The following is a 27,477-nucleotide window of genomic DNA, read 5'->3' as shown; positions in this document are numbered from 1 at the left end:
GACACAATCAGAGGCGATAAATGGTATTTAAACTGAAAAAAAAATACAAAACTTATGTAAATAACAGTTTTAAGCACAATTTATTAATAAGAATAGTAGGCTTAGACAATTTGACATCTTCAGCAATTGATTTCAGCTTGAAATAACGAAGAAATCATATATCTAAATTTCAAATCGACCGAAATGGTGTGATATAATGAGTCTGGCGCTTAGGACCTTTTTGCGAATAGCAAATATACAAGCAATGTGAAAAGCAAATAGCTAAGTCATTTAGCTACCAGTGAACCGCAAGAATGCGCATTATTATGTTGAACTTTTGTTTTTATTGGAAAACTTTTACATTGTCATATAAAATAATTTTTAACCTTTTATAAACTTAGTATACTTCCGCATGGCATAGAAAAAATATATTAAATATCATATCCTTGAAAAAATTAGACATGAATGCTCTGACCTTTCGTAAGTGGATGGCGATAAAAACACCTGCCCGAACTTGCCCGATCGCAAGAATGTCCTATACGCAATATCCCTGTTTTTGGAATATTTTACTAAAAAAATCAAACAAAATATTATTTTTACCATCAAATTTTCAGCAGACCTTCTTTATGTTAATTATTGAGATAATCATAGCTGCTATATGGTATTTTAATTGAAAAACTTACAAGCAAAACTCAAAAATTCGGTTTTGAGCACATATTTTAAAAAAATGTCTTTATTTCAAAAATAGTAGGCCTTGGAAATTTGACGTCTTCAGCAATTATTTTCAGCATAAAATAACGATCAACTTTGCCGAAGAAACCAAACACCTAAACTGCCATTTGACCGAAATGGCATTTGAGTCATTTATGCGAATGACACTAAAAAATATCACTTCATCTCAAAACGTCGGCCTCATTGGAAGGATCATTTTCGCAGAAGACATCAAACGTCTATCTCTTCATTCCGAAGAACTACAGGTTGTTTCCCCGTTTTTTCGATTCTGCCCCAGTGTGCGTCGTTCATGTCCCGTACGAGAAACGAGGCATGAAATTGTTCAAGGTGTTTAGGATAAGCGTTTTCCAAAATTCCTGGTCGATATGTGGAAGGTCGTTCATAATTAAACAAGGGCTACAGTTTTTGAATGCAAAAACTTACCGTTCTCTCCGTTTGGAAATAATGTATTACCGTTAAGTTACCAGTCACCGTGCGGCCTCCATTCACCGTGCACATATACAAATTCTTACAGAATATTCATACAAATTTTACAAATTATTCTTTTGTCAGCGAAATATGATAAAACTGAAGAAATAAGGTAGTTCTTGTCACAAAACATTTTAAAAACCAGGTTTATGTAGTCAAAATCATGTGAATTCTGTTTAATAATGGGATATTTTAATTCTCTTAGTAGAAACGCCAAAAATTCACATTTTTCATTTTAACGTTCGAGTATCAAATTTTTCATAATTTCAACAAGTTTTCGCTGTAGATACTTTTAATAAGATATATTTCATCGTATGAACCATGAGATTTTATGCTAATAAGATTTTGCAATGCAAGAAATGCACGGTGAATGGACCCTTTTCAATATTTATGGTTCCTATTACCGTGCATTAGTATAAAAGGCTTGAAAAAAATGGGTAATATTGGATTTGTTGTTATGTCGTGATTTAACTACTTAATATTAAGTTTTTGAGAAAATATGAAATGTTTTGTCCAGTCAAACCTCCTATAACGATTTTGATGAAAAAATAATGATTCAGCCATTTTTTCAACTTTCTATGGCTTTTACTGTAAAATAAGATTTGAATACCCTTAAAATGAGTGCCCGCACTACTAGCAACATATTTGCCCACCAACAACGTTTTTTTTTTCGAGATACAAAATTAAATCATGACCAAATCTATACGCACGGTAAATGGTGCACCAGTGTGCACGGTGAATGATGACATAGAACGGTACGAGGCGACCTTAATATGATATTTGTGAACATAATTTTTGAGTAATTTTTTGTTATGCATCTCCGATTTTAGATTTTTCCCTGAATTATGGTATAATTGCACGCTTCGTAGTGGTATTCTAGTTGACTTCTAATGATTTGGAAAAAATATCTGATTTTTTGAAGTGCAGATTTTTTTTAAATGCACGGTGAATGGTAGCTTGACGGTACCTACTTCACACAAAAACCTTCTATGACGAAAAAAAATACCCCTAATAAATAAATTATATATTCAAAGAATGTTAATAAATACCCTTAATAAAATGATAAATTGTGGACAAATTGTATTTAAAAGTCAAATGGGAGTTTACCTCTCGAGGAGATCACATTATGCAGCGGAATGTAATTTTCAGTTCTTTTCATACACTCCCGTGCAAAAGTTTGGGTTCACCCCCTCAAAAACATACAATAGTGTTCTGTCCAAATCTCTGTGATTACACGTCCATTTGAACCTCTTTAAGCCGCATTCGAAAGGCAAAAAGTTAGTCTTACTTCGTATGTATTTTTCCAAAAACATTTTTTAAATTTAGTATACTAAATTTTTACTTAAAGTTGTTACATTTTCCAAAAAACACACTGAAAAATCATATCTAATTCACTCAGCATTGGATCGACCAAAATTTTAAATCAAAGTGTCATTAGAATCGTAATCTTATATTATTTGAAGAGACCCCACGAAATTTTTGCGGAAAAATCAGAAAAGTATTCAAAATCAATGAAACAGTCAGTCAAGTCATCGTGCAAAAGTTTGGGTTCACCCCTCAGTATGATGCAAATCGTGCAATAGTTTGGGTTCACCTGAGTCGCACGCACATCATTTTTGTCAATATCTCTGCCATTTTTCAACCAATTTTAACAGTTTAAAGCTTTTTTGAGCGCAAACAGTGACGCGTACATGATTGGTTTGAGATTTCACAGATTTAAGTAGGTTTGTTTCCTTTGTTCATGAGCACTTCTCAGAGATGAAATTGTTTTTAACACACTAATGACAGGTTATTACACGGGTTGATATGCGTGGTTGAAATCAAGCAACGAGAGTTGCTCAGAGTTAGGGGAACATGGTCCAAGACGCACTGATGGGGTAAAATGGCTCACCTCATTGAATCATTCCTAGAGCGTTTCCATTTGTATTTTTGCCAAACGATGTAAACATATGTTTACCCAAGAGTTGCCGCTACAGCCCATGAACATAAACTCATAAATTTTTCCCTGAAATCCCGGTGAAATTCAACATTTTTTACTTTTTTGCCTAAATATTAAGGTTTTTCGATGATTTTATTAACATACCACAGAGCAAACTCATGGAGTAACATGGTTGCTTTTTCCTAGTTCTCCATACTAAATGGCATTTTACCCCACCCATTCGGTCGTTTTGAACCACCCCCATTTTTCAACCAACTTTTCTACACGATTTTAGACTATTAAAAACCTCAAATTTGGAAAAAAAAATCAATGTGGAAGCTAGCAAATATTGTAAAGTTACTGTTATGACTTAGAATGGTGTTGAAATGTAGATCTAATTAAAAGAAAACGACACAAATCCTTAAAGTGGCATTTTGGACCATTTTGCCCTACTCTGTATCTCGCTCAAGAGCTTGCTCAAATACAAAAGCTCTCCCGCCCCTAGTCTGTGACTGATCGATTTGACTTGGAATTCGTCAAGAGTAATGAACTTTCAGATCTACAAGCTTACTCGAACATTATTTGAAGCATTGTGAGCTTTGCTCATACTCATATAGGATCGGGGACACTAAATCTATTTTCGATTTAAACAGATTCTATAAATAATCAAAAAATTTCATACCCGTTACCCTTTTGAAAACCTCTGATAATCGCAGTCAAAAATTTCTTGGCAGCATTTGGGAACAGCTAGCAACCTTTTGAATTACCATGGGAACATTTAGAATACTGATCTTTAAAAAAAAAGACACCGACACGTTAATACTTCCAGTGGACGATTTGCCCTTTGAAGGAAGCACCACACTAGACAACGGACTAGCATGCAACGCCCAGTGGCACAATCGAAATACATTTTTGGTGAAAAGTTTTCCGGACTGAAGTGGGAATCGAACCCACACCTCGATGACTCGATGCGACTAAATGCTTGGTAACACTAACCGCACGAAGCCCACAATCTTACACAGAACGATTTGATGAGTGTGGACTTCCTTTGATTTCTAACCAAATGAATGCATTTAGAAACATGGAAAACAAAATTAGAAGTGCACAGCACTGCATTGGTTTTTTACACATATTAAAATCCATTAATTTAATATGCAATTGCTTTATTCATAATCATTCAAACATGGACTTTGTAGATTAAGATCGATGATATTTCAAATGAGTTTACAATTTGATTCCGAACTTGGCCGCCTCATCGCGATACTTCTCGGCAAAAGTGTTGTCCGGATCGTATTTGCTTCGCAAGGCATTCCACTCATTTGGACGCTGCTCGATCAGGAACTTGGCCACCTTAGCCGTGACCTCACGTTGCTTCTCGTTACATTTGGTGCATCCGGTTGAAATGGCATCTGGTAGATATTTCTTCAGCTCGTTTCCTTCTGGGGTGCATGGTCTAGCTTCCATCAGACAGTTGAAATAGTTTTTGAAGAGACGATCCGAGTTGAGGATTTCGTCCACATCGATGTTGTCGTACTTGGTTGGGTAGCTGTCCTGGGCGATGGCCATCGCAACCAGAGCGAACATGATTACAAACTTCATGATCAGGCTTCCGAATTCTCACTCACTCTCACGATAATGGATTTATCCCTCACAGCAATTTTCAGCGATTAGCTGCCTTGCGATTTTATCCATCCACAAAACAAAGCGAAAATAGATAATTGCACATATCCGCAGCTGTGAAAAGATTGTTTTCTCTTTCTCCGATCCATGGAGAACTTTTCCTGTATGCATCGCCACAAGCAGCAGTTGCTTTTATGCACCAAATTAACCACTCCTTTCGTCAAGTTGGTGTGGTAGTATGGTTAGCGTGCACGCATCGCGGTTGTTTTTAGCAATGTTCTAGGTTCGAATCCCGTCGCCGGCACTAGTTTTTGTTTATCCACATAGTGATAATTCTCGGGAGCAGTTGGTGAGCGAAAATCCGATGGAGTGAAAAATATATTATCCCCGGAGTGGAGTGATTTTCGGTTATCCACCATCGTAGCTCCAGGGAAAATTAGCGTGAGCGATAAAAGATGTTCACGTGAGAAAGCGAAAAAAGCATTCTCCTTACGTGCGAAAAATCGTAGATTTAGCATCATTGATACGAAAATTCAGAACCCTGTTCATGATTGATGAACTAGTAGTGAATATCTCTCCTACAAATACCAAATTTGACTGTGCCGAATAATTGAAACAGCACAGTATTTATATGCGATCCAGAAACCATTTTTTCAAGAGTATAAATTATCCTAATCATCTCCTCTTTAGAGCCCTGGTAGACTCAATGACTGGAATTATTTCTTTGGATAACCCAATTTGTGATTAGTGCACCTCAGTACTGTTGCATTTGATTTATTGATTTGAGTGTTTGTTCATAACATATTTATTGCTATTTCATACAAAATTGTATCTTTAACTTTGACTTTGAGGCAATAAATTAACATTCTTTCATCGAGTTTATGAAAGATTCATTTAACTATTATCACTTCATATTTATGGAGACTCCTTACCAATTGTTTTTTAAAGATCATTCTTATTGCAATTAAAATGCATTACAAGGATTGATCGATGCATCGAAACAGAAGAAGCATATGTTTACTCCCAATTCGTTGGAATGATGCACTTCGTATGACTCGGTTTAAATTCGGGTTGCTTCTTCTCATTTGGTGCACTGAATTCGTTACCTTCGGAAGAACAGCAGCTTCCAACGCACCAACCATGAAGATCATCATCCTGTTTGCTCTGTTCGCGATGGCCGTTGCTCAGGATAGCTATCCCACCAAGTACGACAACATCGATGTGGACGAAATCCTCAACTCGGATCGTCTCTTCAAAAACTATTTCAACTGCCTGATGGAAGCTGGACCATGCACCCCAGAAGGAAACGAGCTGAAGAAATATCTGCCGGATGCCATTTCTACCGGATGTACCAAATGTAACGAGAAGCAGCGTGAGGTGACGGCCAAGGTGGCCAAGTTTCTGATCGAACAGCGTCCCACTGAGTGGAATGCTTTGCGTGGCAAGTACGATCCAGATAATACTTTTGCTGAGAAATACAAAGATGAAGCTGCCAAGTTTGGAATCAAATTGTAAACTCGATTGCGTGATCATGACTATTTGAACCAACAAACTTTTTTTTGAGTGTTTATGAATAAAGGAACTGCATTTCAAATGATTGGTTTTTAGTTTCCATAAGCTGTCCTTTTTTGCCCCACAACAAAAAAGCGAAATTTTAAGAGTCAAACTATAATTACTGTTGGAAAACTTACCTTTGCAAAGAAAAATCACCGGTGATTACCGATATACCTTTCCAAACAAATTGGTCGCATGTGTTTGCATGCAAAGTTAAGAGCGAAAACATAGTGTAGCGAACCAACACCTGTTTTAAAAGTCAATGATCGAAAACCTTTTGGCTAGGCAATGACATTTAACACATTAAGTAAGGCCAATAGCAACAACATTGCGCATTCTCCCAGATAATGAGGGCTTCATAACATTTTAACAAGTATCCGATTGCTTTTTGGTCTTTACGATTAAACATAACTTCAGAGCTTTGAAATCTTGAACAGCGTTTTTCCTTTCAAAACGTTAACATCTCAAAACTTTAACCATGTTTTCTTAATTTTCTCATAGACTGGACATTCTAAAACCCTTGTAAATATATATAATAATAGAGTGTCCATCCCTGGACATCCCTTGATAAAAAATCTCGGGTTTTGTCAAATTACATGATATTATAATTTATTTTTTCCTGTGTATAGGTTGGATTTGGTGAGTTTGTTCTAAAAAATGTACTTATTTTCAATAACCCTTTTTAACATTTTTTTTTTCAAAAGTGAGGTTAATTTGTTTTCTGGTTTCAGAGAGCAAGCAACGGCGCTCAAACCAAAGCTCTTTAGCTAGGACATATGGTGGAATTACCTGTGTTCCCAACAATTCAATTCCGGCCATATCATACGCTTATAGTGAATCCAAGACCATTCCCTTCCTTATTACACTGCGGAACAGGTTTTTGTCTCAAGCACCAAAATACCGTTATTTACTTAATAGAGGGTTAGTGAATCCGTTTCCGTTTTCAAAACTACATTGGCAATAGATATTGGCTGTTGAAAATGCAAAATTCGACTGTTTCAGCCAACTTGCATGCAAGTTTGCCGGCTTGTATGGCAATTTATTTGCTTAATTTGCCAAAAAATGTAAACTTCGTGTGTATAACAATATTGATTAGCAAAGTTCATGATACTTTCAATACTCATAATTAAGTTTTTGATGGTTAAGAAAAGTATTGTATTTCGACATATAGGAGAAACTATATAATTTTACATGGAGAATGCAAGAATATTCAGAAAAAAAAACAATTTAATCTAAATTGTATAGTGCAATTTCAACCAACCCCCCTCATATCATCATTAGCCTTTCCTTTCCTCTTAACGGAGAAAATGGACGTGGCCAATTGTCATGTCTTTTCAACTCTAACTTCCGATTGAACAGGTATTTCAACCAAAATGATTGTATTCCACCCATGAATTGTTGCACAGTACCATTGTCTATCGTATCTGCCATTTTTTCAAGAATATTTCCAGATCAGACAAAGTTTCCATTATTTTGGTTTATTTATTAGGTTTACGATTGATAACTGCCCAAAATTTGTAGATCGGATGAAAATAAAAACAATTTAGTGATCTGATACTTTTCTTTCTTTCTGACTAAAATCGACATAATTATGCTACCTTACCATGTTATATCATTGTATGACATTACGACTGTAATGGTAGCAGGCTAACTTCACGGAACCTTTGTTCGATTGAATAAGGGGGACATTCTTTTCTAAAGGCACTTTTCATTGCAAACTTGTAGATTTTGTTGCTCCTAACTAACTTGCCAAATCATCAACATGTGAGTGATTTTTCCTGCAAAAACCTATTTGAACTTTTCAGGAAAATCCACTCTACGTTTCACATGGCAAATTCATGAACTCGGAATTTAAAAATGTAGTAGATTTTGCTATCATTTCTCCCGACAATGTTGTTTTTTTCAACGCAAGTGTGCAAAATTCTCTTGCGTTCTATAACTTTTGCAAATATGTATGAATCTTCATAAAATTTTTATCACTGAATGTAGAATTCTCCCCAGACAACCAAAATGTACGTATGATGAAATCCCTTTTTGCATAATACGATGCTTATATGTACAATGTTTCCATATAAGATGTCTTCAAAAGGCCTTATGGGTACAAAAATGGAGATGATATACGAATATATTTTATATGATGAAAGTTTTCATGTAAAGATTTTATTGCGAACTATTCTGTAATCCTATGCGACTTAGTTTATGATAACAAAGTTGATTGGACAGCTGCTACGGATTGTTTCTCGCAATGACTACTAGAGGTATTTAAAAAAAGCGGCCAAATCATATGTGGAACAGACTTTGGGTGATTGAATAGGAGTAGAAACTAAGTCAACTCTCCATTATTCAATATTGGAAGGACCATCGTGTTTGGGAGGTAACGAATTACAGAACACAAAACCAGTGTAACTGCGTTCCAATGGACCATCGAGTTAGCCATGAAAACCAACTTTTGACGGATTTCACGCCAACTCGACACGCAATTGGCAGCACCCCTTCAGAATTCAATGAAACTTTCTGGATGTCAAAAGTATGTAAAACTAAGATACTTTGCATATTTTGTTTTTTTTTTCAAAATCGATCTAGACTAACATTTGGAAAGGGTCAAAGTTTTTTTTATTTCTTTTTATAAACCCGTATAACTCGAAAACGGTAAGACCTACAAAAAAGTGTTGTATGGGGGACTGTCGTGAAATTCCCTGAAGTTTTAATTGATAATTGATGTAAAGCCAAATAAGTAAGTAAGTAGTGGTGGTGACCAATCGATCAAGTTTTCAGCTTGAGCCGCTGTACTGTCTAGATTTGTGCTCTTGACGGTTTGAGTTTTGGCTTCATTTCATCTTCACCAGAAAAAACGTTTTTGTTTTTGCGTCGTTTTTGCACGCGTGCTGAGTACAATCGAGTTCAGGTTTTTATGTTGCCGGGGTGTTATTTTTTGCTTTAGTGAAATGAGCATGCTGATTAAAGTAGCTTTCAGCTGCTCAATCAAAGATGAATGATCCATTTGGTGAGCTTGTTTCATGCTTTATTTTATATGTACAATATAATTTTAACCCTATTTTTAACATGACATCAGTGGACATGATATTCAAATGAATTGATTTAACAAAATATGAACTGTTCGTCACTGTAAGTGTCGACATGGACTCTTGCTCATAAACATTCAGAACCCTATACCCTATACCTTTGAATGGTTTGATGCTAAGAGTGTCGACTTATTGTATGTCCACGTTGTCTTTAGAGTACTGATAGTTGGGTGATTTTTTAAACTGATAAATCGCATCACTTACCGAGGGTAATCCTGATCATGCCGCCATAACCCTCGCCACTAATAAATCTCCTTCCCATGACAACCATGAAGATGCCGAGGTGATCTCGGTCCCCACTAACATTGGATGTCATTCTAACATTCCATCCCTTCCCCGATGACCGTAAGGACGTGGACAGCGCCGTTATTGACTTTCTAATGTTTGGAGTTCTTGGAAGCGTACTTTGAAGATGGAAAGCTATTCCCAAGCTACATCTCTTGATTCTTTGTGCAACTTTGGTTATTCTGGCCAATCACGGAGTAGCAACTACGAATCATACGATCATCAGTGGTTATGCTTATGCTTAATAAAAAAATATCTCATTCTTTTCTTTATCGTTCTTTCTAGATCACCACCCTTTCCTGCCTCCTGTTCAATATTGCGCTAGAAGGTGTTATGAAACGGGCGGGCTTCAACATGCGGGGCACGATCTTCAATGAATCCAGCCAGTTCATCTGCTTTGCTGACAACGTAGACATTGTCGGAAGAACGTTCCAGGTGGTTTCTGAACAGTATACCAGGCTGAAACGTGAAGCAGATCGGGTTGGATTGAAGGTAAATTCGTCGAAGATGAAATATCTGCTGGCTGGAGGCGCGATAAAGCTCGCATTTGCAGACGCGTGGTGATCGATGGAGATGAGTTCGAGGTGGTGGACGAATTTGTTTACTTTGGATCGGATTGGTAAAGTCGGCAACTGTAGCATAGAAATTTGAAGACGTATCATTGCCGGAAGTCGTGCTTTACGGTCTTCACAAAAAATTGCGGTCTGGTAAACTTCACCTCTGTACTAAGTGTACCATGAACAAGACGCTGATAGGACCGGTAATCCTCTACGGGTATGAGACGTGACCAATGCTCGAAGAGGACCTGCAAGCGCTAGGAGTTTTGTCCTAAGCACAGGACGATCTTCGGCGAAGTATGCGAGAACGCCGTATGGAAGAGAAGAATGAACCACAAGCTTGCTCAACTCTTCGGTGAATCCAGTATCCAGAAAGCCGCCAAAGCTGGAAGGGTACGATTGGCGAGACACGTTGTGAGAATGCCGGACAACAATCCTACAAAAATGGTGTTCACCTCGAATCCGGCCGGCACAAGACGAAGAGGAGCGCAACGAGCTAGGTGGTTTAACCAAGTGGAGCAGGACGTTGGAAGTGTGGGACGATCGAGAAAGTGGAGGCTAGTGGCCATAGAACGAGTTTGTTGGCGTAACATTGTGGCGAAGGTCATGTTTTGTCAGTGAATCTCCTCCTGTTTATGGTTGTTCATATTTTCTTCTAGACTCACCTAGTAATGTTTTGAGCCGGATTGAGAGGCGTCTTTGTGTGGGATTCAACAACATTTTTGAAAATTTTAATTATCTACACTTTATTCCTGCTTGGATGATCATTTTAAAATATTTTAAATAGTTTACTGGATATCATTATCATCATTCACAACCGTTCAATCATAACGCAACCGTTCAATCCTCGCTTCTTTGCTCAAATATTGAGAAGTCAGTATAAATCTCCTTGGGTTATCTGAAGTCGATAACGCTTTCAAAAAGTTCCTGAAATATAAAATTTGCACAGGATAACAAAATCTTCCAACGGTGATACTGAGAAGTCTTACCACATGCTCTTCCGAACGAAAGCCAAAGTTATCGGTAAAACCGGCATCTCCGCCAAGTCACTTGTGCTAGCACCTTGATTTTCAAACACCATGCAATCCATTTCGTTCACCTCCGGTAAAGCTAGATTGTCTATCAGACACTCGTTGCTGGATGCGTACACACTGGATCTACACACCGTTCCACAGTCTTTTGGACTCTTCCAGATGATGGGTTCGAATCTTGAGCTCTCATCGCCGAAGTCATGGTTCAGATAGTAAGACACTCTTTCAATTTGTGACGGAAACTCCGGATGCCAGAATACACGTTTGCCGTTGATGGTGCTGATTGCCGTCACAGCTGCCGCACAATGAAATGGGCCCGATTCGGCAACTATCGTGAAATTTCCGCGATCTGGGAAGAAGTCTTGTAATGATCGGTTGACCTGTGCAGCATATTGTGAGATGTCATGGTCCTTGTGAATGGAAAGGCCGTTGCCTATATTGATGAAATTAAAATTAAATCCCACGATCATTGCAAAATCTGTGATTTCCCGTCCTTTCCGAATGGCATCATGTAAAGTGGTGTGGTCCAAATGGACAGAGGAAGGCTCGTAACTCCAACCGATGACGTCCATTTCTAGCTCCTTTGCAAGATTCAAGAGGTCATGCGTTTCAATTTGAGATTGATGTTCAGCGTCGGGGTCAAGTTCATATCCAAAGCAAATCAACAGTCTTCAAATAAAATTATACAGATAATTGGGTTATACAAACATAATTAAAATTTCAATCTTACTCTGCTTCCGAATAAACATGATGGATGTTCCTAAGTTCTCGTTCAGTGCTAAACGAAAGTAGTAAACGTTTTCGTTGAGCAAACTTCAATAGGTCATCACTGTCGGCTGCACTCTTCAGCAAGATCCACTCGGGGTCAACGCCCAGTTCCAGAACCTGCATCACCTCGATCTTCGATGAACAAACATAGCCACAATCCAGAAGAACTGTTGTTCCCAAAATTCGGAGATCGTTGTTGGTTCGGACAGTATAGAAGGGATGAACCGCCGAGAGATGACGTACCCATTGGTAGTGACGTTTAACCACGTTGTCTAGCTCAGTCAAATGAACTGGCGCTTCCAGAGGACCGAATGAAACCAACTCGTCTATGAGCTGTTTGGTGGTAATTGAGTCATCGATAATCTCCAAGCGGCACTTTAGAACGGTGAGCAGGTCCATTGGGTACCAGTTCGCTGCTAGCACTGCGTGGACACTAATCAGGCGTTCAGCACTTGGTTATTATTGTTGTCTGTGAATATTTTTAAAGGGTTGATACGTTTCGATAAGATAAAGGTCTTCCCAGCGGCTCTGGTTGTGAGAAGTTCCGTGATTAATGACTGCAACAATGATGGGTACTGGGGCACTCGAGAATGAAACGTTAGTTTGTATTGATATCACGAGATAAACCAGTGTAATCAGTGAAATGTGTGAAATGTGTTTAAAAACATTGAGTTTATAAGATGCGAAATGGAAACTTTCACTGAGCCATGATTGAATGATGAATGGGGGCATTCAAGCGACAAGATGAATGGATGTACACAATCTAACAAAAGATAGATAATACTATCAATCAATCATTTAGCATCTTATGGGTGTATCTACAGGGATCGATTTTTCTTCATGGACTTTATCTTCAAACCTGAGTTACGTCCATTTGATGCTGAACACGACAGTTTATATAATGTTTTGTCTGATGGTTGGGAATTCCAGGAATTGTCTGGAGAAAAAAATACATCAACAGAAGCTTTCGTCAGCATACTGCCAAATTTGAAAGCGATGCTTTGGACACGTGCTCTTGGGTCTTGCTGGTGTTACCGCCGAACTGAGACAGAGCTTACTAATTAGTTTAATGTTCTGTGAGCAATCATTCATCACGTTACGCAGTAATTGTCATTTTTGACTTGTTCTCCGTGTCACTTTACATATGAAAAAAAAATCTTGCATGAGTCGTAGCGCTAGAGCCTACCTCCTCCCTATGGTCCTGAAGCATTACGTTATTTGAGGACGGTGCTTAAGTACTACCAAAGCTGATGATCAAGACCACTCTTGCACAATATTTAATTTTTGCATTTGACAATTTTGTGCAAGCACGAAGAAACTCATTGTAATGCCATATCCTTTTCCAGCCATAGGGTGAACGGTGATCCATAGTGGAGGTAGTGTGTTTTGGCATGTTTCACATTAATAACTGAATATGTGATATTTGTCTATGATATACGATGCTGAAATGATACACACAATCGAATAATATATTATAAGTGCGAGGATTTTTGCAGGGAAATTTAAAATTCATCGTGATTTCCATACATTTGAATGATGGGAGGATTTGAAATCGACCGATTAGTTGAAATCACATATTAATTTATTACATATTTATTTATTTATTATTAGTCAACAGGTTAAATGGTCACCCCAATAACAAAATTCCTAAAACTAAAACATAAAGTGACAAAGTCAAATTTTTACTCACATACTTAAGACACGTCTAAAGTTACATTTATTTCTTTCAAGCGATACGGATTTCTTCTAGGAATTTTTCGGGGAATTTCTGAGAATTCCTTCGGAAATTTCGTCCAGAAATGCATTTGAAAAAAAAAGCCTCCGCGGAGTTTCCCAATAAATACCTTCGGAGTTTTTTTTTCAGAGAATTTATCCGAAGGTTTTGATGGGATTGGAGGTCTGATGGCTACCGCTTCTGCTTCATAAGCAGAAGGTCATGGGTTCAATCCCAGGCTCGTCCCTTTCCTCGTACTTTGTAGTTGTATATCTCTCACTTACTTCTATCTTCCGATTCTAAATCTATCACACTCAAACTATTCGTTCATAGCAAACGCTAGAACCAGACACGGACAAGAAACCGTTTCCCCAACGCTTCCATTCTTCCACGCGCATGCCTTTCCTTACGACTGATACATAGGCAGTCTGCTAACCACAAAAGCAAACCTCTCTGCCATGCCTTTCCCCCATTCCATACACTCCCGCATGAACTGGCTTAGATGCAGTGGTATATACGGTCTACGTGGGAGCCAGTCTAATGCATTATCAATTCCTCCTCCTTCCCAGCATTGGTCTGCATTCTGACGTGGCAGGCACCATTGTCGCTAAAAATAGAAGATCATCAGCACTTATACACTGAGGATGCCTGTTAGTCCCCAAGAACTCCTACGGGGATTTTCTCAAGAAATTATTCCGGGGCTTTCCTCCAGGAATTCCTCCAAAAATCGCTCCGTAGATTACTTTCAAAAATTCTAACGGGGATTTGCTCCATATGAGAATTTCCCCCAAGAATTCCTGCAAGAATTTCGTCCAGAAATTCCTCTGTGGATTTCATCCAGAAATTCATCCGTGGATTTTCGTCCAGAAATTCATTAAATAATTCTTCCGGGGATTTTCTCCAGAAATTGTTTCGGGGACTTTTTCCAGAGATTTTTTCCGGAGATTTACTTCAGGAAGTTCTTTGGGGATTTGCTCCAGGAATTCCTCCGGGGATTTCAAAGATTCCACCGGAAGCATACCCCAACATGTACTCCGCGGATTTTCTCCAGAAATTCCTCTGGGGATTCCCAATAGCAACACCTCAAAGGTTTCTTTCAGGAGTACCTCCAGAAATTTTTCCGGAGATTTCCTTTAGAAATTCTTCCGGAGATTTGTTACAGAAATTCCTCCGGGGATTTTCTCCAGAAATTCATCCGGAGATTTTTTTCAGGGGTCTCCCAAGAACTCCTCTTAAGGTATTTCATAATTCGTACTGGATTTTTGGTTCGAAATATCTCTGGAGATTCTCTACAGTTCCTAAAGTACAGTCAATGCTCCATGAATCGATATCTGAAAGGACCATCGACTCATACATTGATGCAGAACCAACTAAAAAATAATTATTTAAGGAATAACTATAATTTGGCAACAATTATAGTTCAAATTTTTATGATATACTTATGATTTCGGTGAAGAATTTCATTACTCTTTCATAAGTCAATCAATGAAAAATTGATTAATTAACAACTGCCGAATACATCACATATTCTTTGCAATTGGATTAAACGGACAAATTAATGTGAAATTTACACGGTGAGAACCGAACTCACGACTCCCGGTTCTCTAGATAGGACGCGTAGGGGTACGCCACGAAAGGACTCATGGACGTAGAAGTTAACCTGAATTCGATTTCAATAATCACGTGGTCCTCTTTCGCAATGCGCACCTCCTTCGGAAGAATTAGATGCCCATCCAAATACAACGCTTTCTATTTATATCCGATACCTAGCCTGAGATATTGAAATACCACACACTACTCATCAATGACGTGCTGGCTGAGATTTGTATAGTACGGGCTTCCAATGGATCTCGACGTTCTCAAACGACCGGTTACGGAAAATGAGTCTCGTCTGGAGCAAATTTCCGGAAAAAATTCTCGAAATTTCTGAAGCAATTCCTCGGAGGATTTTTTTGAAATGGATGAAATCCCCTAAAAAATCCTGACCGAAATCTCCGGAGGAATTGCTGTTGGAAATCCCATGAGAAATTCCTGAAGAAAATTCCAGAGGAGTTCTTGGGGGAAATCTCCGGGGTAGTTCTTGGAAAAAATCTCCCAAGAAATTTCTGCACGGCTCTCTGTCTCCAAGAATTTCTCACAAGTTTCTTTTAGAATTTCTTCAGAGTTCCCTGGAATTATCTAGAAATTCCTTCCAAAAATTCTTCCGGAGTTCTTCCATAACTTCCTCCGAAGTTCCTTCGAATTTCCTTTATGAAGTTACTCATGAATTATTTTTGATATCTTCCAGACATTCCTTCATTGTTCCTCTGGGATATCCTTCGAAGCTCCACCGGTAATTCCCTCATATTTTCTTCATGGTACCTCCAGCAATTCTTCGAGAGTTCCTCCAGTAATTTCTGCGTAGTTTCTCCAGAAAAATCTCCTGGGGTTTCTCCAGGAATTCCTCTGGAGTTTCTCTGGACAAAAAAAACTTTTTACACTTCCTCCGTGTAATACTCCCCGACTTCCTCCGGGAATCCTCCACAGTTTTTATGGAGTCCCTTCAGCAATTCCTACGAAGTTCATCTGGAGCTCCATCAGAAATTTCTTAGCAGTTCTTCCGTAAAAGTCTCCGGAGCACCACCGAGAATACCTTCGGAACTCTGCCAGTAATTCTTTCGGAGCTCTGCCGGAAATTCTTTCGAGGCTCCATCGCGAACTCTATCTAGATTCATCCGAGACTCCATGTACTCCTTCAGAGTTCTTTCGGAATTCTTCAGGGTTAATCAATTCTGCTGTTCAATGCATGTGCGGTTTGGTCTATTTTTACTGGTCTTTTTAATTTTGACAGGTTCATTTTTGGTATAAATTTGGACCAATAAAATGGACCACCGGTGAAGTTGCGATTAACCTAGTCAAAATATAAAACAGTAATCTTAGATAAAATTTGTCTCTTGACTTCTTCAAAGTTTTGTGAGTCCTATGTTACAATAAAAAATCTGCTCCAATATAGTTTTAATCATAACGCTTCCTAGAAAGAACTTGCCATCGGATGAATGTCTCCCTACAAAAAGATAATAATAACGAATATGCTCAACGTTGAAATTATCGCATAGGATTTCAGAAACGTAGTTGTATTAGAAACATTTTTAACTAATAGATACAGTGGATTCCATATCAATTCTTGACAGTCATTCGTTAGCCTAAAAAATTTGCATTGAAATTGTATTTGGAAACTTTTATTTTCTTAGGATTGTGTTGCCTCTAACGATGAAATGTGTTACAGCATTATTACTTTGCTTGGCCACAGTGGATATAGTAGGAAACAAGTCTCTCCAAATAAAAAGTATGCTGAGCTTGTGGAGAAATCTCGTCAAATCATGGCTTCCATGCAGGGTTAGAGTTGCATTAAGAAAAGGGGATTATTTCTCCCCAGTCTCTCCTGTTGTTGTTCCCACAATTGCAATGTTTGGTACTATAACTATAATTGGTTCATTTACCCTATCGATAACGAGTGCTTTCATTCTGAAAACTTTGTTACGTAACTACAAAAAGATATCACCTTCAGTACAAGCAACCAAAGTTGAATAAAATGTAAATAATAAAATTTAACCCTCCAATACTCAAATTGTTATTTTCGATTTAAGTATTATTTTTCGTTATCTTAAATCGTTCTAAACACGTTTTGGGCAATTATTTATTTTTATTCGCAAATTTTTAAATTTTGGTTTTTGATTTTTATATTTTTTATTTTTGAACATCCCTAGCTTTTTTCATTTTTTCTTGAAGCCTTTTCTAGTTGTTGATTTTTGGCAACAATAAAAATTTAAATTTTTACGGCACGTTCAAAAACATTAAATTTTTTATTTTTTTCGGAGCGTATTTTATTTTTCGTGTAACTAACGGAAAAACAGGTTTGAAATTATATGAATACCACCAGGCTCTTCTTTTGTGATAGGTTGATCGTATAAAAATATAAAAAGTACGATTTTTTATATTACACGTTCAATGAACCCCAGGCATTTGTAGGTTATATAAGAATGCAATTTTTCAAACAATTTCTAAAAATACAAAAAAGTTTCAAAACTCATAAAAAACTTTTCTAATAAGCCTGTTATGAGTCAAAGTATAAGCCAAAAATAAAAACATTTTGATTTCCGAGCTACGAAAAAATATTCAAAATTCCAAAGTGTACCCCGTCTAAAGGCAGGGTTGGGTATTAGAGGGTTAAGTCAAATACAAAATAACACTGATTGAATAAACGCGACATGCTTCGGACTGGTTCGTGAAGGCTATAATTAGTACGAGTGACAGAAAGGTTGAAAAACGAGTGCGTTCGGAGATTGCAGCGCCGTGTATTGATGTCTTTTTGAACAACTGCCGGCGAACATCCCTGCGGAAAAGTGCTGTATTTCTCACTGCACCAGAGATCAACGCTGGTAAGATGACTCTCGTACGTTTAGTACAGTAAGAAATCTTCTTTGAGGAAATCAAATCCTTGAAGAAGACCTACCTAGTTTCACCTAAATCATTGTTGAAACTACTACGCTCATTCATCAACAAGGATGGAATCAAGCAGGTAGGTGGCCGTCTACGCTTCAAGGATTACGGCACCAGACATTCAGCAGTCCTTTCGCAGTCACATGCCTTCACCCGTATGCTTATTGAGTACTACCATCTTCAATTCCACCACGAAGGACATCAAGCGACTCTCGCTGTAATGAGACAGGAGTTCTGGCCAATTCTCGGCGAAAGAGCTATCAGATCCATCTTTCGAAAATGCCATCGCTGGTTTCGCTTCAACCTCATACCAATTGAGCAGCCGATGGAACAACTACCCTCTGCTCGAGTACGCCCAGCTTGAGCCCTCATAGAATTGGCGTCGATTTCTGTGGACCCTGTTACCTTAAACCTCCTCATCAACGTGCAGTCCCGCCAAGGGTTTACATCGCAGTGTGCATCTGTTTCATCACCAAAACAATCCACCTTGAGCTCGTCATGGACCTCTTCTCAACTGGATTCATCACTACGTTGCGCAGACTTATAGGTACTCTCGGAACCTCAAGGGAGATTCATTCCGACAATGCGACCTTAGTTCAACAATAGTTCGACCTTAGTGGTATAATCAAAGTTTCCAGGAAAACAATAACAGTTGAAACAAACAAATGCCATACAGTGAACCTTCAACATATTGGCTATAATTTTACTGAACTAACTTGTGTCAAAAAATTTACCCATTTTTAGTTATAACAGTTTCAAAATTGATCGTTTTAAACGAATTTTTGCCCCACCGGTGGGGCAAGAGATCGAATCCAGTGTGGTGCAAAAGTTCGCTGGCTAAAACACAAAATATCGATACTTTTACGATAGTTTACACCAGCCGTAAACTTAAGTTTGCCGAAAAACACACACTAAATTTTCATTAAAAAATTGTCCAAAACAGTGTTAATTGTAAAACAGTAAGGACCCGATTTTGTAAGCCCCTTGATGAATTTTGGGCTGGCAAAATGGGGCACCTGACAAAATCGGGTAATTTTACTTTTGGTAATGTTAATCTATTTTTGACGTTAAAATATTGGTTAATATACCACTTTGCAAATAATATACAGTCAACTCTTCATAACTCGATATTGAATGGATCATCGAGTTATTTATTTATTTATTCAATTATACTTGAAGAGTAAGGGATCACCCTTATAAAAATACTACAATCGGCACGACATGTTTAATCCTACCCTCATCGCTAGCCCCCGCAAGGGCAGGCGTCAAGGTCGAAGGATCAAACACAACTCGATTGAAAACTTGTTTCTTTGTTGTACAAAAATAATGTTTGCACACTCGCCATATACGTCAAAATCATGGAACATGATTTAGAAAATCGTTCATTTTATAGGGTAAATACCATTGCTCACCTTGTTTTTGTAGCCTATCTTACGCAATTTTTCCTCAGCTTTCTTTTGGTGATCTCAGAATTCGAAACGAGCGGTGCGCTAATGGCGAAAAATCGATTTTTCTAACAAAATTCAAAATAACGGCCAAATTCAAAATGGCCGCCAAATTTTTTTCAACTTCAAATGAAAGCTACATCCTTTCTCTCTGCGATGCCACTAAGTTTGCTTTGTGTTCCATGGGAAATATGAGACATATCAAGTGAAGAAATACCCAAGATTTATCAAAAAACGGGCTTTTTCGCAAACGGTGCTTTTAAAATTTCATGTTCATGAAATTGATCATATTTGCAGTTCTCCGTCAAAATTCCATGCCGATTGCTCACAGTGAAACGAAGTTACAATATGTCAAAGTAATCATTTGTATGAAAATCGGCTTTCGCGACTATTATTCTGAACACAACTGTTTGAATTGATTGCTCTACAGGAACTCTTGTTGAAACCCTGAAATAAATTTTGAAATAACGTTTGGACGAATTGATATTTCGAATGGAGTTTCAGAAGTCCAGTGATTCCTTCGAGTATCTTCAAGTACCTTCTAAGGATTTTTTTTATTAATTCTTGTGGAGTTTATTCCAGGGATTATAAGATTTACAAATAAAAGAGTTCTTTTAGGGATGCTCCAAAATTTCAGAAGACATGTAAAGAGGAATCCTCGAGAAAACATTTTTGTATGTGGCCATTCCAGAACTTACTCTAGAAATAATGTATTGTGGAAATTTCGGAAGGAGCTCCTAAAGAAAATTCTGGAATTACTCATAGATGATTTCCTAAAAGCAACGCCGTAATAATAACTTGGCTGATCGGGTTGAAATTTTAAATGCATTCTCAGGGAAATTTCTTAAGTTTCGTAATGTATTTTAAGATACATAAGGTTTCGATGATTTTTTATGAGGATTATGATTAAACTCATGAATTTTAAGGGTTGCCAAAGAAATTCATAGTCTCCCGAGAATCTGTAATTTCAACGGATTTTCGTTATTCCTAAGATTTTTTTTGTAATCTCGGATAAATTTTTGAAATCCCGAGGTGATTATCAGTATAAGTATTCTGAAGATGTGAAAGGGATGCAAAGGATGCCTCCGATATTCTAAAGATGTCCACAGAACTCCTTATGGATTGCCAGAGGAATCTAAAGGAATTAACAAAACAAAACTCAAATTTTAAAGAAATTATCATAAAAATCATAGGCTCGGAATTCTTGAGATTTTTTGGAATTTCAGTAATAATTATTTAAATTTCGAACAGGTTTTTGATATTCTCAAGTTTTGAATTGATTTTAAAGTGATCCTTAACCAACAAACAAGAGATTTTTTTATTTCAAAAATATAATGCGTTGCAAGAAAAACTTTGATCCCTAGAAAACCCAGGTCCATTTATTGGAAAATTTTCTACCAAAATCATCGTAGTCACCTCTGACCTTGTGCTGTTTGAATTTATATTTTATCTTTGGTCTCTGAGCGGTTCCTGTCAATCGTATCAAATGCCTCGACAATACCAACAATACAATGCTGCATGTTACTCAACGAACAAATTGAACAAATAGTACTTGGTCATACACTCTTCCCAATCCTTCTCCAGGTTATTCCAACGCTTTCAAAAATTTGATAACATTCAAATACGGGTTGGAATCCGCATGACGAAAGGAACTCTTCTGATCGGTTTTCAGTGGCATTTGATATTCTGGATTCATAAGTCTTGTCTAAATAACAGACATTGCCAAATTTTATTATTGCAAATGAAACAATGCTCGATGCTAGAAAAAGGAGTTGAATTTGCATTTATCATTTCACGAGACGAAACTTCAGCCATCTATACGTTTTTTTTTGTTTAGAAACAGTTCGCAATTTCAATGCAATGCATGCTTACTGTGGTTTATTTGTTCTATGCGGGGATTGCTCACTGCGCGTTATTTGCGCAATGGAATCCAAATTTTTAAATTTCCCCGCAATACTCTCAAAAAGTGATAAAGACATTCTGGCGATTCCCAAGGGCTGATCAGAGTTTTCAAGGGTTTTTGGGATCATGAATTATTTTCTCTTCAAAATTTGTTAAGTGTTTCTGGGATCTCTAAAAGATTTTCAAGGAATTACCGAAAAAAAAAATCTCGGATTTCCAAAACATTGTTTGATTGCCAAATGATTCGCGGAATTCGTAAAAGATCTTTTTAATTACCAAAAGATTCCAAGTAGATTATCCATATCCATAGAAATTCAAAGTCTTTTATTCTTGCGATTCATATGTTATACACTCGAATTGTAAGAAATCCTGGATATTCCTAAGATATATTTTTTTATTCTCAAAGGGTTCTCAGTATACTTAAGAGATTCTTGGGATACTCAGATAATTCATCACATTCCAAAAGTATCTCGAGTTTTACAAAAGATTCTTGGAATTTCCAAAGAATTTGCGGGAAAATGGGAAAATTTCTAAGGATTATCGGGATTTTTAATCGATTCTAATACTTATCTGCACCCTAATAAACTCCCCTGTTCAATCTATTATGTCTTTTCTATCTATAGTTGAAAATATTGAACAGATCTCAACAGCTCCCCACAATATGGTTGCGCTTCCCACGTCCAATTAAAATGCGTAGTTTCCCTTCAATTTGAACTCGTTAAGCAAATGAAGAGTGCAACGCCATTTCATCGAAGCTCTCTAGGGAGGGCTGTAAAAGCTTCATATTCGCACCACAAACCAATAACCCCGCCTTCCAATCAGACATCCCGACCGAAGTTCACACGATGATGATGGAGCCTCAGCCATATGCCATGCTGGGCGCCTCCACATCACTATACCTACGTACTTTGGCACGTATCCACCCATACCGGCAAGGCAAACATCCTGTTGCAATCGATTTGTTCCACAAACATACAATTTGTCACAATTACAAACCACCAGCACTTCCGCCACAGCCTCTTCCCGGAGGGAAGATGATAGCAAGCGAGATCGATAATCGACAAACTTCCTGCCGCTCCCCGGCTGTTCCCGATCAGAAATGCATAACAAAATTATATCACTTTTTTTTTTTTTTAATTTATTCATTAATATTATTTCAAACATTACACTCTCATATCTAGGTGTTTTGTTTTAGGCAACACTATCATTTTAGTTTGGTAAAACTAAATTAATCTTTAATTTACATTTTGTGATAAACATAGGTGAGTTGATAGCTTATATGGAACAAAAAAACACTTTCAATTTACTTAACCTAACCTAACCTTAATGTATATCGCATTTATGGTGGATTAACAAACGTTTTTTATCAAAGTTATAAATAATTTCATTCGACATTTGTTCCACTAAGGTCTTTTTACACGGTCCCCCGTGTCGTGCCAAAAAAAAAATCCGCGCAAAAAAACCGTGCTAATTCTGGAATCTGTGTAAAAATAAACCGTGTTAATTCTGGAATTCGCGTAAAAGTACCGTGTTAATTCTGAAATCCGTGTAAATAAGAAAAAAAAGTCGTGTTAATTCCGAAATCCGTGTAAATAAGGAAAAAAAACCGTGTTAAATCCGAATCCCGTGCAAAAAAAGTACAGTGCAAATTCCAAAAGGAGTGTAAACAAAGCCATGTAAAAATAAAACGTGCAAAAAACCGTGTAATAAAGAACTTTAGTGTAATATTTAAATTGTTATTTTGAATCATCTGCAAGAGCTTTCATTCTGGTATTACAACAGTAAGTCTATAGATAGTCTACAGCATCAAACAAGGCTGGCCAGAAAATTTGTTTGCAGATCAAAAGCTTATTCTTAAGATAAAGTTTCGATATTCTCTTTTAATGCCGGAATTGTATCTCCGGCTATTATAATTTTGTTGAACACTTATGATCGGGTTGGCGTTGACAGAGTCGTCATCAACATCGTCGGTTGACCGGAATGCAACCCCTTCAACATGTGAGGCACGTGCAAGAGGCAGCGGTCGGAAGGACGACCGGCAGGATCGAGTTGAAAATTCTGTAATCCTGACACGTTTCCCTGCGTGGATGCGTATTAATTTGATTCATTGTGTCTCCTTTCGGGATGCTGCTGAATCGAAAATGAAACCACTTTTGTGAACTCAAATGGCTCTTCCGAGCCGAACTGAACTGGTTGGCAGTTCGTAAAAAAAAGAGGGCGCTGCTAGCAGAAATGGCGCCGACAGGAACAATGGACCATTTAAGCTTCATTTAGGCACGGTGTGTTTCATGGAACGATTTGAAACAAAAAAAAAATTGTTTGCTACCACTGCACAATACGTTTTTGTTTCAAGCATCAAAATACCGCTATTTGCTTAATTAAGGATTGCTGAATCCGTTGCCGTTTTCTAAAATATCATAGCACATCTAGTTTTTGAGATATTGACTGTTGAAAATGAAAAATTTGACCAATACAGTCAACTTGCATGCAAGTTTGTCAGCTTGTATGGCAATTAATTTGCTCTATTTGCCACAGAATACAAACTTCATGTATATAACAATGCTTATCAACATAATTTATAATACCTTCGATGCTCAAAAGTTATATTTTTAACGATTTAAAAAAGTATTGTATTATGACACATAAGACAAACGAAGAATTTTGTATGGAGTCTGTAAGCATGTTTAAAAATCGATTTAATCTATATTTCATCGTGCAATTTCAGACACATCATATCTGAAATGAAAGTTTAAGTCTTATTTTGCATGCTTGGTGGATTATATCGTTAAAAAAAATGATAAATCATGCTTCAAATTTCATATAAACATCAATGAAAATAGTGTTTTCTACAACTTTGGTGACGTGCTGGAATATTTCTGAGAACGGCATCAGATTCAGCAACCGCAAAGCTACTAGAGACACATAACTTGGTTCTTGAGATACGCAAAAATGTCATTTTTGTTACGCTGTGTTATTAACCACTCTCCCCATGGTAAGTAAGACCTTTTATATTGAAATTCAAAATAATTTGTAGAGCGCGTGAAAAATCTGAAACCCTCACGTAAATAATGGACGACCCCTAAGCATTACGTGGCTATGGTAAATAAAAATTCAGTTTTGCTGATAAAATACAATATGGTGGCCAAATTCAATATGGTTGCCAAATATTTTTATTTTTGCAAATAAAGTTCCTATGTTTTCTCTTTCTAAAACCATGTTATTGTGAAGGGGTTTTGGAAGAAATTTTCGAGTTATGGCAGTTAGAGTGAGGCAAAAATTGCCAAAAATCGAGGGATGCCGCCGGCAATCTTCATCGGTAGTCTTTTGCTGAACAAAAATACTCTCTTTCAGTTCAGTCCAGTTATTAAATTAGCTTTTATTGAATCAAATTAGAAATGATTATGTTGTAGTGTCATGAAGATTTTGCCAATGATTCACTGTAAGCACTTTCCTCGCATGGTAGCGTATATGTAAATGTATACGCTTTGAAAAGTGTAGTGTAGCAAGTTCAAATACTACCCAGGATGGGCATTCATCTCTACGTTAAATTCTCAAATTAATTGGGAATAGATTTGCTAACAATGTCGAAGAAATCACAACTCACATCCTTTTAGTTCCACCTCACGTTCTTGAACCTTTTAATAATATGAAACAACTTTTTCAAAACAATAATCGATATGTTCATCGCTCACGAAATCCCAAAGAAAACAAAATACTTTTCCACTCAACATGTGTTGATAAAAGATGCAAGATCGAAGCAATTCTGACATCAGTATCCTTGTCCTTACTACTTCAAACTAGAAAACTAAATAAATAAATGATTAGAAAACAAATTGTCATTCTCGGCAACTGGGAAAACCGATACTTGTCACTTTTAACAAGGTTCACAATATAACAAGAACTCATAAGTGTTTCTTTGATTACTATAACATCCTGTAAATAATAAACGGCAAATATTTTTTCTTCATACTTCCAAAATTGAAGATATCTCCTTATTCTTCCAAAACTCAATTAATAATATTCCCACATAAACCAAAAGATCTTTATTTGAAACCTTCAAGTAGACATGTTGTCACGATGAGAGGGGTTCCAATGAATTGGTCAGATGAAGTTAAGAATCTAGGGCTCATGCTAAATAAGAATTTAACTTTCAAAAATTACATTGAGGGCATTCAAGCCAAATGTTACACATATGTAAAATGTCTCTATTCCTTTATTAATAAAAAATCAAAACTTTGTCTTAAGAACAAGCTTTTGATATTCAAACAAATTTTCACACCAGCCATATTGTATGCTGTACCAATATGGACTAGCTGTTGTAATACCAGAAAGAAACCTCTGCAGAGAATTGAAAATGAAATTTTGAAAATGATTCTGAAGCTTCCTCCCTGGTATAGTACCAATGAGTTACATAGAATATCCAATGTTGAAACATTGGAACAAATATAAAGAAAATGTATTTAACAATTTCAGGCAACAATCGCTACATTTTTAGGTTAAGTTAGGTTAAGTAAATTGAAAACGTGTTTTTTCCCTTATAAGCAAGTGAAATCAACTCACCTGTAAAAAATCTGAACTGCTACAGCAATTAAAATGTAATATGTTGTTAACAAAATGTTAATGAAATCTTGAATTTGTTTTACCAAATTAGGATGATAGCGTTGTCAAATCACCTAAATATAAGAAATGAATGTAATGTTTGGAACGATACTAATAAAGAAATAAAAAAATTTTCAAGGGAACGAAAAATGTCGCTATAGAGAGCTTTTGTCACATTAAAAGTTTTCGTTACCAAGAGCTTCGACTGTACTCCAAGGCCAAGGTTCTTGTTCGTTCAAAGGCGCGATGGAATGCAGACTTCAAAATCTACAAGCTTTAACAGTTGTAACCCCGTCATATAGGGTAGTCGAGTATTGTATTGATGACCAGGATCCTCCAAGTGTATCCAGGTAGTATTGAATTATTGAAACGAACTAAAACTCTTCATAATATCAACCATTAATGTGCATTGATTGATTTAGCGGCGCACCCAGAAAGGGGATGAAGGCGAAGGCAGGACAGTAATGATGATAAAGATAATTCAGGTGATCAATCATTGCGACGCCGCACAACAACTTTTGTGGCAGTCGACAACGGAAACAAAGTGCGTAGTTGCGATCTTTGCAGAACCGTATCGTGTACCTTCCGAAAATGGCAATTGGGTAGCAGGCAAAGCAGATATGACGGCAATCCAAGTAATGGGCCTATTCCCTATCCAAGAAGTAGTCGAACGCTCATACGAGGGTTTCGTGATCGTCAAAATTAACGGAATCTTCGTGTGTAGCTGTTACGCCCCCGAGGTGGACACTGGAGCAGTACACCCAAATGTTGGATGTGCTAATCGACAAGCTGATCGGTCGAACGCCGATAATCATCGGAGGAGACTTCAATGCTTGGGCCTTGGTGTGGGGTAGCAGACGGTAGGGCACCAATCATCGACGTGGCCTTTTGAATCCCGTCGCTGATCACCAATATGAACTGGAGAGTTAGCGAAGAATACACACACAGTGACCATCAAGCGATCTACTACTGCGTTGGCCAGAGAAGTTGTGCACTATGGCAGAGGAGGAATGGAGAATGTAGGTGGAAGACGAAGCATTTCGACAAGGATCTTTTCTTCGAAGCACTTCGAGCAGTAAGCGACGCTCCAAATAAGGATGCATAAGAGCTGACAGAAGCGTTGGCGAAAGCGTGTGACGCAACTATCAGCAGCGTCCTGCATACTGGTGGAACGACAGACTCAGCACCCTCCGTACAGCCTGCTTAAGAGCCAGAAAACTACTCTGGCATACTTCTGGAGAAGGTCATTCACGGCAGGATGACGATCTACATGAAAGGCGAGAACGGATTGTCAAAAAGGCAGTTCGGATTCCGTAAAAAGAGTTCGACGGTGGATGCTACTC

The 27,477-nt window shown here is 37.5% G+C and overlaps 3 protein-coding genes across 4 annotated transcripts in view; 1 reads left to right on the top strand and 2 right to left on the bottom strand.

The window, feature by feature from the left end:
- The window catches only part of LOC5566925 (ejaculatory bulb-specific protein 3), a 62,147-nt gene that overhangs the window by 30,574 nt on the left and 4,096 nt on the right, over positions 1–27,477 (bottom strand). Inside the window, exons 2-4 of one of the 2 annotated variants that reach the window (XM_001651289.2) lie at positions 11,958–12,464; positions 11,186–11,896; positions 10,916–11,123 (exon numbers count right to left, since the gene is read on the bottom strand). The exons of the other annotated variant lie outside the window; for it this stretch is intronic. Coding sequence (XP_001651339.2) covers positions 11,018–11,123; positions 11,186–11,896; positions 11,958–12,394 — 1,254 coding nt within the window. The 5' untranslated portion in view covers positions 12,395–12,464 and the 3' untranslated portion in view covers positions 10,916–11,017. Of the gene's footprint in view, positions 1–10,915; positions 11,124–11,185; positions 11,897–11,957; positions 12,465–27,477 lie in introns of those variants that run through there. 2 annotated transcript variants of the gene reach the window in all.
- LOC5566927 (ejaculatory bulb-specific protein 3) lies at positions 4,194–4,696 on the bottom strand. The gene has a single exon (XM_001651291.2). It carries the CDS (start codon positions 4,694–4,696, stop codon positions 4,322–4,324), a length of 375 nt encoding a protein of 124 aa, XP_001651341.1. The 3' UTR covers positions 4,194–4,321.
- On the top strand, positions 5,834–6,403 carry LOC5566926 (ejaculatory bulb-specific protein 3). Its single transcript, XM_001651290.2, has one exon. The coding sequence runs from the start codon at positions 5,858–5,860 to the stop codon at positions 6,230–6,232; it is 375 nt and encodes a 124-aa protein (XP_001651340.1). The 5' UTR covers positions 5,834–5,857; the 3' UTR covers positions 6,233–6,403.

Source organism: Aedes aegypti, chromosome 3 (assembly GCF_002204515.2).
Source record: "Aedes aegypti strain LVP_AGWG chromosome 3, AaegL5.0 Primary Assembly, whole genome shotgun sequence".
Taxonomy (NCBI): Eukaryota; Metazoa; Arthropoda; class Insecta; order Diptera; family Culicidae; genus Aedes; species Aedes aegypti.
This window is presented reverse-complemented; position numbering and strand designations above follow the sequence as displayed.

Excerpts from the sequence above, each read along its gene's own strand:
- LOC5566927 (XM_001651291.2), bottom strand. The coding sequence starts at position 4,696 with ATGAAGTTTGTAATCATGTTCGCTCTGGTTGCGATGGCCATCGCCCAG.
- LOC5566926 (XM_001651290.2), top strand. The coding sequence starts at position 5,858 with ATGAAGATCATCATCCTGTTTGCTCTGTTCGCGATGGCCGTTGCTCAG.